This window comes from Balaenoptera acutorostrata, chromosome 1 (genome assembly GCF_949987535.1).
Source record: "Balaenoptera acutorostrata chromosome 1, mBalAcu1.1, whole genome shotgun sequence".
In the NCBI taxonomy this organism is placed as follows: domain Eukaryota; kingdom Metazoa; phylum Chordata; class Mammalia; order Artiodactyla; family Balaenopteridae; genus Balaenoptera; species Balaenoptera acutorostrata.
The window spans coordinates 10,243,134-10,253,565 of record NC_080064.1 but is presented as its reverse complement, the minus strand read 5'-3'; the positions used below and the strand labels follow the sequence as shown (position 1 = coordinate 10,253,565).

The 10,432-nt window shown below is 45.9% G+C and overlaps 1 protein-coding gene across 1 annotated transcript; it reads right to left on the bottom strand.

The window, feature by feature from the left end:
• Window positions 1-965: 965 nt before the first annotated feature.
• LOC103000409 (PRAME family member 12-like) lies at window positions 966-5,714 on the bottom strand. The gene is made up of 4 exons (XM_007170060.2): window positions 5,641-5,714; window positions 4,405-4,724; window positions 3,392-3,964; window positions 966-2,382 (listed from the first exon to the last, which is right to left on the bottom strand). Exons 2-4 carry the CDS (start codon window positions 4,689-4,691, stop codon window positions 1,824-1,826), a joined length of 1,419 nt encoding a protein of 472 aa, XP_007170122.1. The 5' UTR covers window positions 4,692-4,724; window positions 5,641-5,714; the 3' UTR covers window positions 966-1,823.
• Between the last annotated feature and the right edge of the window lie 4,718 nt (window positions 5,715-10,432).

The following is a 10,432-nucleotide window of genomic DNA, read 5'->3' as shown; positions in this document are numbered from 1 at the left end:
CCTGATTCTCAGCCTTAATCCTCAGTCTGAGTTATACCACTGGCTTTGTTGACTCTCTAGTTTACAGACAGCAAGCTGTGGGACTTCTCAGCCTCTGTAATCATGCAAGCCCATTCCCATAATAAATCTCCTTTAATATATATACAGGTGACCCTGGAAAACACTGGTTTGAAATGGTCAGATTCACTTACACACAGAGTTTTTCAAGAGTAAATATAGTTCTACAGGATCTAGTTAGTGGAACCAAGGATGTGGAAATGAGGATACGGAGGGCAGACGATAAGCTATATGGGGATTTTTCAACTGAGAAGGGGGTGGTAACCCTCACTGACACATTGCTCAACAATCAGATGTACCCTACTGGTTACTCAGGAGAACCCTGACAAATACAGTCTTACCACAGGCAAGGAGGTCACATACACCCACAAGTGTTTTGCTATACATTATACATCCTGATTATCTGATGGCAAAACATGCTATTCTAGTCTTCCCTGATGGTGAGAAATAGGAGGTTTTATGGGAATAAGTTCAGTCTCTCATTGATATAATCTAGCCCCTGAAAGGATATAATTTTTTAAAACAAATTTATTTATTTATTTATTTTTGGCTGTGTTGGGTCTTCGTTGCTGCTCTTGGGCTTTCTCTAGTTGCAGCGAGTGGGGCTTCTCATTGTGGTGGCTTCTCTTGCTGTGGAGCACGGGCTCTAGGTGCACAGGCTTCAATAGTTGTGGCACACGGGCTCAGAAGTTATGGCTTGCAGGCTCTCGAGTGCAGGCTCAGTAGCTGTGACACACAGGCTTAGTTGCTCCGCGGCACATGGGATCTTCCCAGACCAGGCTCGAACCTGTGTTCCCTGCATTGGTAGGCAGATTCTTAACCACTGCACCACCAGGGAAGTCCTGAAAGGATATAATTTTTAATGAGGTATAAAAACACTAAAACCATGTTACATGCCTGTATGATTTTAGTAGTTTGCTAAAAGAAATTTGTGTAACTTCCCTGATCCAACTAGATTAATTCAGGAAGGACCATTACTCACCATGGGTCCAGAGGTTCAGCTTATCTGCAGTGTGGATGACCCCTTCCAGAACTGGGAGCCATGCCTTGTGCAGTAAAGCCCATTCCCCCTACACTGAAAAGTCAAGAACTGAGACTTATGGACCCACCAGGAGAACCATGAGGACTGCTTACGTCCAGGGTCATGGCCTGAGCCAGCAGTGAGGGCCCTGCCAAGAGCTCTTCACTCCAGTGGCTCACTGACCACTGAGTATGTTCCTCTTTGTGTGTATTAACCCACAGAACAGCCACAGAAATAAGCAAGGAAGTAAGAGATGCCCCAGACTAAAGAACTGGCAGGAATGGTAAGATTAGAGATCATAGACAATTCAGAGCCATTTTTTTTCTTCCATCAGTATCTGGAGATTCCTGTGGTATAAACTGAGAAATCAGGATAATACAGCATGGAGGGCAGCAGTCAGTTTACACTGAGAGTCTCTTTATTTCCGACCATTCGTTTACAGCCATCTACCCAGGGATAACTCCAACACATGGGTCTCAAGACTCAATCCACCTCCAGAAATTTAGGTTCATATTTCTAACTCTATAAGACACATTTCCCCAAAAGGACTATTACCTGTCAGAGTCAACTTTTCCCTCTGCATTCATGCACCCTCCCTTAATCACTTTTTCTTCTCCCATTCACACTGAGCAGATGTCTGAAACCATGGGTCTGTTTTCCCTTCATGATGGAACTATGTCCTAGATATCAGTTTCCAAGTGCTCAGAAGAAAGCTTTTAGATGCACCCAAGTAGTTAGGGGTATTTCAGAGGTATATGATGGGCTGGGGATGATAGAATATGTTATCTCCACAGTGCAGACAGGGGCTGGAACTAATCCAGATGATCCTGGGATGTCCTAAGACTCTCAGAATCTCAAACAGTTCAGCCTGACACTGGGCAAATCTTCCCAGTTGGAGGATCCCCTGAGAGCTGTAACTCTCCTGAGGGACAGGATACAGCTCTTGACTTAAGCTGGGCAGCCCGGAGGTGTGTCGCAGCAGCTTCTCCATGATGGCCATGGAGATGAGGTTTCCACGCAGGCTGAAGAACATGAGCTGAGAGCAGTGGCTCAGAGATTGCAAGATGGCTTCGAGGTGAGAGTCCCTGATCCCACATTGCTCTAAATACAGTTCCTGGAGGGTGGCTGCAACTTTCTCCAACAGAACTGGGAGGAGCTCAGGACTAGAGTAGGTCAGGGTGACACCACTCAGATCCAGGCTCTTTAGCTGACTGATGTTCGGACACTGGGACAGATGGCTCAAGTCTGAATCCGAAAGGAGGCAGTGAGTTATTGCAAGGTTGTCCAAGGGCGTCATCAGGCACCTGGGGAGAAACAGAGCAATTAGGTCTTAGAAAGCGATGTGGAAGTTGACCTCAAGTAGGGAGACAAGTGATTTGCCCAAGCCCAAGGTTAGTCTGATCATCTGATAACCATCAATACCCAGAATGCCCAGTCTCATTTTAACCTGAGTCCTTTCACCTTCCTGTGTGACTGAGTCAAGTTGAAAGCTCTCTTTCCTCATCAGTCAAGCAGAGAAAAACTTACTACACTTCTTATGAGGATGAATGAAGATAATGGAGTACACTAGAACACGCTCAGGGGAGAGTCTGACACCTTGTCCCAGTAAAGAGTGGGCATCACTGAATTTTAATAGTAAGATACATACATAAAATGCTTCCTACTCAGGCTTCCTTCAGCCCATGCTTGGGTCACAGGCACCCATGTCTCAGGCCAGGTGAGGCTTCTGGGTGACATGCATAGTGGACAACCTGGGCAAGATCTCACAACATCAACTGAGGTTGCCAGTCTGCAGGGGCTCAGTTACATTCCTGCATCATCTGCAAACCATCTACCAATTTTTATTCTGCTTTAGGCTCCTGCTCTATTACTATCATCTCCAGAATCACGCATTATCCATATATTAATTACCTTATCAGGAGCAAAAAACAACCTTTTACAAACAGGGAATTTGAGACAGGCTCATTGTGGTCACAACACTGGTGAGCACAGAGCTTCCATTTAGAAATGCTCAGGCCTGATGGAGTTTTCCCTCTTCAATGCCCCCTTCCCTTAGTTATTTTCCTAATTCATCTAAACCAAGATATCTCTTCCTAAAGAAGAAGTCATATACCCACACCACTAGATCCTAACCCCTAGTCTATAGCTTCCTAGCAGGGTGTCCCTTTCTAGAGGCTCTATCCCAGTTTGGGCCCCTACCTTGATTTGGATGGTTATGTGATACCAAAGTTCAGGATAGAGAAGCAAAAGGGACAGTGCTTTTGATATTCTAGTGTTGTGTTCACTGTTACCTGGCCAATGGTGTGCACTCACCTGAGCATCTGGTCCAGGCATCCTTCAAGGCAGGAGGGAGATTCCAGATGGAGATCCCGGAGATGGTGCAGCCTGAGGAACTGAGAGGTAATTTGGACAAAGTGCTGCTGTTCCTGCTCCCCAGGTGCAGACAGGTGGATGTGGGAGAGAAGGAGTCTCTGCACATTACCCATCTGGCCCAGGAGAGGAGCAAACATGGCCAGGGTGGACAGATGCCAGGTGCAATTCACTTGTACCTCCTGAATACAGTCCAACTGCACCATACTCAGGACCTTCATAATATTTTCCATGGGAAATGAAAGAATCCTCAGCTTCTTACAGCACAGGTGTATGGAAGCTTTTCTCTGCTCCACCCACCTGATGAGGTAGGTGAGGAATCCATCCAGGGTCCTCTCCTTGAGATGAAGTTCTATGAATACCTCCAAGGGAGCCACGGGCTGTTTTGTCCTTGACCTGTCCTCAGCCACTTGTGCCATCAGTGAGCTTGAACATCCATGGGTCCTGTCTCCAGACCACATTCTCCAGAAGTCCTGGCTGGTATTTCTTAAATCCAGCACCCGCAGTTTGCACCTCCTGTGGGAAAACAGCAGATTGGCAGCTATGGTTTAAGATCCACACAAAATGAAAGCACAGTCTCAGAATTTAGGCAACACTCAGACTTCCCACCTGAGCTTTTACTTCACATTCCTGACATCACCTGCTGTCTTGCCCTCTTCTTCCCTCTCTGCCTCACATTCTTCCATCTCCTTTCCCCTTCCATCCTTTCTGGCTTTCTACACCTATTACCCTTACGCATCCCTGGCTGAGAAATGTACTTTCAGGCTCCCCTGCATCTTAGGCATTCATACACTGCTGGAAGGCATTTCCCAAAATGAGCTCAGCAATGGCCAAGTCTCTGTGTTTATTCATTGACAACATCAGAAGCCTCTGTTCCATCCCTTGTCCATCCACTCTCCTGACTTCAGCTTTCTCTTCAGGGCTGCCCAAAATCTTACCACCTTGATCAGACTCACCTGGGATGATCTTTCTGTGCAAGCAGGATATCAAGCCCATCCAGTACTGCTTGTAAGGTTCCCAGATGAGGCATCTTCATCAGGCCCCCCAGAGGCAGGCGGACAAAGGGCCAGGCTTGCACCATGGCCTTCAGGGTCTCACTGTATCTCCCATGGAAGGCCTCCATGAACACTGGGGGGAAGAGCTCTGTGGGCAGATCCTTCAGAGCCGTGATGGCTGAGGCCTCATCCCTCAGCAAGCTCATTCCCGCCAGTTCCAGGAGTCTCAGGGGGTTCTGGACACTCATCGTGACTCTGCTCCTAAAGGAATCCTGTGGAAACTTGCAGGGCACAAGGAATCTTTCTCAGGTTAATCATGAGCACCCCTTACTCGGTCTCCCCACCTTTCAGAAGAACCAACTCAGAGCCAAAGTCACTGCTCTAGCAGTGGTGGAAGAGCCTCAGTTTAGCAGAATTCCACTCTGGGCTCAGTGGGCCCAAAGCCATAGTTTTTTGCTCCTATGGGCACCAGAACAAGCTTCTCACAAGTACCAAGGAGGAAGAAACCCAACCACTCGCCCATCCATTTCCATTCACTGCTTTGCTCAATTAGGTTGCACTGGGAAGTGGGTACCATGAGCCTGAAGGCTGACCCCAGTCTTTTTTTGGGGGAAACCTTTCAGACCACCACTTAGGGCCCTAAAACTATGGGAATAGGAGCATCTTGTGGCCCAACACAGTCTCCAATCTCAGTTTCCACAGTTAACTGCGCTGGGAAAGATGAAGCAGATATGCCTAAAATGAATGCCATTTGTGCAAACTAAATCTTTTTCTTTTTCTTTTTCTTTTTTTTAATCTTTTGGCCGCACCACAAGGCATAGGGATCTTAGTTCCCCAACCAGGGATTGAACCCGTGCCCCCTGCATTGGGGGCGTGGAGTCTTAACCACTGGACCACCAGGGAAGTCCCTGTCCAAACTAAAGCTTTTTAATATAAAACAATAAAATTCCAAACAGATGTTTTCATTAAAAAATAAAATCTGGTTGGTTAAGATATTTTTAAATGATATAAACCAAAGTACACATCAAGATGTTTGGGATTAAGGCAAAATTACACTTAGAGGCAAAATCAAAGCCTTACATTTGTACATCTGAAAAGAAAGAAAATCTCCCTGCCATCCATAGCTGCATGCCATCATTCAAAACCTGCTGACCATAGATAAGATGAGAGTGCCTTTAGCTGAGGTCTGTCACTTACCAGCTCTGATGTGGCAGGGTGCTCAGACCTCAGATGGGGTGGAGAACCCAGGCAGTGACTCCAGAGAAAGAAGTTTCTGCATATCTTCTTTGGTGCCTGAGGCTTTTATAGGCCTTTTTAATCACATCTTCCCCCTTTGCAACTACTACCATCCAATCAGAAAGTGATGCCTGATTAGATTCCAGACCGTCCATCATGTTAATCCTGATTGGATCTTTGCCTATAACCAGATGAACTGATTGAATCTGGTATTCATTCAGGAGGGAATAAATGGGGGGGGGGAGGGGATTCAAGGACTCAATCATTGATTCACTGCACAAACATTGATTGAGTTTTACTAATAGGGTCAGTTATAGCCATGGGTGTGAGATAAGGAAGAGATTATTGGTTACTGACATTGGAAATATAAAACAAAACTTGAAAGCATCATTGTTGGGGAAACTTTGGCCAGATCAACTTAATCAAAATGTCCCACAATTAAAGTTTCAAAAACACGTTGGGGTCATTCCCAAAGGAAACAACATAAACTCCTATCTGTATCAAGTTGTCACTTAGATTTTACATCAGAAACATAGCAGATCATGAGCCTATTCAGGGAGCAAGGGAAATGCAATTGGAGATGTTCATGGTCCCCCAGGCTAAAGTCAGGGCTCCTCTGGAAGAAGTCAGGTCAAAATCACAATAAGGAGTAAGGATGGGGACTGAGCAGTGTGGAGTAGGCCATTCCTAAAGGCACCATTTGAATGACCCAAACAGTGTGAAATATTTTTTTTCTCTTGGGGAAGAGGGAGACTAAAAGACTTTTCTCTTGGTGGAGTTTAGAAATTAAAAAGGGAAACAGTGTCATGTTTGGGGTGTTTCCTTCCAGAAAGATGAGATCAGCACAGCAAACTGGCATGAAAAGACTTAATCTGAGAACGTGAGCAGAGGGAGAGGCTGTGAACCCTGGGAAGTCAGGCATTTCCAAGACTGAGAGCCACTGAGCGTGGGCACTGTGGGCTGTTTGGGAACTTGGACCCAGGGGGAGACATGAATGTGGATAAGTTGCACCAAACCCTGTCCTCATCATGGCAGCTGCTACCAATAAACATTTTCTTTTAGGTTCTTCCCACAGAGGATGCTCCCAGATGGCAATTATCCACAGCCTTTGTCCAGGACCTTTGGCAGCTGAACCACTACCCCACTGACTCCTGTCCAAGTATATTCTGATAATTACTATTTCCTCAAAATTAAGAAAGTTCAACACAAGTTCTGATCAAAGTGACACCATTAGGCACAGAAATAAAATTTTGTTCTTCTCATATTAAGCACTGTTCAAAAATACCAACACCTTTCCCTACAAAGTTCTAAAGCTATATTTGGTGTTTAATGATCTGCCATAGTCAAGGATGACTCCCACCTTGGGTTTCATCACATGGAGATTTTTTTGCAGTTTCAGGATGCAAAGAAAGTGTGACCCTCCCTCCACCCCTAAGAGTTCTTCTTGCCTTCCTTTCCTCCATTCACTGTGATGTCCAAGTAATTCAATTATAAAACTGCCAAAGAAGGCTAGGAGTTTTGAAGAGTGTTCTCCACCTTGGTATCTTTCCGGAAGATTCCTTTCACCACATTTCTGCTATGGGTATAAATAGCCTTTGCATAAAATTGGGGTAAACTGGATTGCACTCAATAGACATTTTAACTCCCAGACCACCAAACCCCTTTATTAATAAGCTGCAATAGAGTGAGATCAGTAACAATGATAATCATAAACCTCTCTGTTTATTGAACACAATGTGGTGAGCAATGGTGTCAGCACTTTTTATCCACTACCTCAGTTAACCTTCACAGGAAATGAAAGGTTCACTGCTCTTTTCCCATTTTTAGGCTGGTGGATTCAGATGTGGGCTTGGGAGAGAAACCTGCCCACTTCCACACTGTGAATAATTGGTAGATTCCCTCAGGTGAGGGGTTCAGAAGGCCCCCTGAGTTGTCAGACAACCTAAGTGGTAGGAAGGACTGACTGACAGACTTCAGGTTATGTCAGTGTAAATGGACAAATAGCAGAGTCCAAGCCGGGAATGTCTCTATAGGATCACAGCTTCTGTGAGATCCAAGGAGCTATGAGGGGTCAAAGTGTTGGAATGTTCTAGAAAAAAGCCCAGCCCTCTCCCTTCCCCCTGAGTAGAGTGTAACCTCCTCTGTCCACCTCCACTCAGAACCTGTTTGCTCAGGGGACACACTGAGCATCGAGGAGGAGGGAGCACAGGTGCATAGAGGTGCCGAACTTCCCACCCAATTCTGGGCCAAGCAGGACTCCCAGGGTCAGGTGAGGAGCCTGGATTTTGCATTTCTACCCTGTCCTGATTCCCTGTCTTCATGACCTCATTTGCAGCCCAGGTCAGAGCAGCCCTCTGAACCCATCAGGGGCATGTCCTGTCCTGCTTTTCCAGTCACAAGATCTCAAGTGAGATTCCAAAACATTGCTCCAGGGTCTTTGTTCAGGGGTTTAGAATGTTTCTGTGCATCCAGTTCCCTTTCCAGCGTGAACCAACTCGGCAGTCCTCTCTTTCTGCAGCCCACCAACATCACCTCTTCTAGAACCTGGAGCCTGGCTACAATGCTTGGACACCCTTCCACTGGGATCAACAGAAATCAAGGAATTCTGCTTTAATTCCTCTGAGTTATTTTGGAGTTTATGACTAACCCCAAGGCATAGAGTTCCCCACTGCTCCTCTGGATCCATTGAGGCACCCAGGAATGCTGGGGGGAGACCCCTCCCAGGTTACAGAGGAGGATCTTGATTCTTCTGGTCTTCCTAGAGGTGACAGCTGATGGGAGGCCCTGGGGACCAGTCCCCTGCAGAGGTTCTCCCCTCCGTGGCTCTCTTGTTCCAGGCCTTGAGCTGACAAAGTTCTCCTCAAGCCCAGTAAGTCTTTTTTCTCTCCCAACTCAGATCCCTTCTTGCCCTGAGATGTCTTGTCCTCTGTGCCTTTTTAAAAGTTCAGGTCTCTGTGTTGGCCTTCCTTGCCCCCTCTAGTTCTCAACAGGCTCTGGTTCCACTCTAGATCCACTAATATCTTGCTATAAACAAGGAGCTGTTGATCTTTCTTCCTCATCAATAAAGGTTTGATGAGAACATTACCCTGGGTCCAGGCAATTAATCCCGAGGGACAGGTTTGTAGAGACATGGTGGGTGGGGAGGATGTCTGGGACCCTCTCCAGGTGGGATTGGACCATAGGGACTGAAGGAAGGAAGAGGGAGAGGGCAGAGAATTTCCAGAGGAGCTGCTGCAGGGCCCAGAATGAGGGGAGAAAAGAGAAATGGCAGCTGAGCAGGAGACCACGTCCTCTGGCACTCACAGGGCTGTGTCCCTTCAAGACTGGGGACTTGTGTCTGAGGCCATTTGGAGCACTGAGGGCCAGTGATTGGGTCTGGGACTTCCCAAGAGACTGGATTTGCTTGGCCTGACCTGCATTAGGCTCCAGTGGCTGCCCCCACCCCCAGCCCAAAGTCACAGGGTCTGGCCAATGGACAGTCGGGAGAGAGAGGGTAAATAGCATCCATTCTTGATGCAAAGATGACGAGCAAGTTAGGTGGGAAGTGGAGGGTCCCCGTCTTGGTATTTAGGCCAAGGAAAGGGTTGCTCTTTGGAAATTTTGCCATTTAGTGTCCTCACTCAACACAGCCTCCATACTTTGAGAATTGTGCTTTTCAGGAGGAAATGAGAAAGAAGGAGGTCTGACACTGTGTCTTTGTCATCCAAGTGACACCAGATTGTCTACTTTAACCCGTAGAAAGGTCATGGGAAATAAAAGTCAAACCAGGATCCATTGCTTGCCCAGCACAAAGGAAGGAGGAGCGCAGGGACGACCTGCAGTGGCCTCAGGGGCACTGGCCTCCCGTTTGTGGGAAAACTCCTCTAATGACAGCAGGAACCCATCGATGTGGGGACTCTGTGGGCACCTTCACTGGGAAGTATCTAGCACACAGGACACCCCCTAATACCCAATACCCAATATTGCCCCCTCACTCCTTTCTACTTGATCCATTTAAATGTACTTATTTATTCTTCATATAACTGAAAATTTTTACCCTTCTCCCCATTCCCCCTGGCCGAGTGCCTGGCAACCACCATCCTATTCTCTGTTTCTGTGAAATTGCTCTTTTCTTTTTTGTTTCTGCATATAAAGATTCCATATAATAGTTGTCTTTTTCTCTCTGGCTTACTTCACTTAGCATAATGCCCTGCCACTTCATCCCTGTTTTCACAAATGGCAGGATTTCCTTCTTTTTATGGCTGAATAATATACCATTATGTACATGTACCACCTTTTCTTTATTCATTCATCCATCAAAGGACATTTAGGTGTTTCCATATTGTGGCTATTGCAAATAATGCTGCAATAAACATGGGTGTTCAGTTATCTCTTCAAAAATCTAAGACACACACAGTGACGATAGTTAATAATATAATATTGTATACTTGAAATTACTGGGAGTAGATCGTAAGCATTCTCACTACACACACAAAAAGAATTAACTATTAGGTGATGGATGTCTTAATTATCCTGATCTTGGTAACCTTTTCACAATGTATATGTGCAATATATCACATCATCATCATTGTGCAATTTAAATATCTATAATTATATTTGTCAATCATTACTCAATTAGAAAAATGTATTTACTTAGTATCCAGAGTGTGCCAACTGCTACTCTGGGTGTCGGGGAACCATCCAAGAGTGAATGTGACCCACTCTTACGTTAGGTCACATGTACAGACCTTACATTCTACTGAGGTAGACAAAA

What these genes read in the sequence shown, in the direction of transcription:
- LOC103000409 (XM_007170060.2), bottom strand. Translation starts at nt 4,691, where the DNA reads ATGAGTGTCCAGAACCCCCTGAGACTCCTGGAACTGGCGGGAATGAGC. An exon ending in GCACAGAAAGATCATCCCAG is followed by an intron (nt 3,965 to 4,404) that starts GTGAGTCTGATC and finishes GTTTTCCCACAG; the next exon opens with GAGGTGCAAACTGCGGGTGC. An exon ending in TGCCTGGACCAGATGCTCAG is followed by an intron (nt 2,383 to 3,391) that starts GTGAGTGCACAC and finishes GTTTCTCCCCAG; the next exon opens with GTGCCTGATGACGCCCTTGG.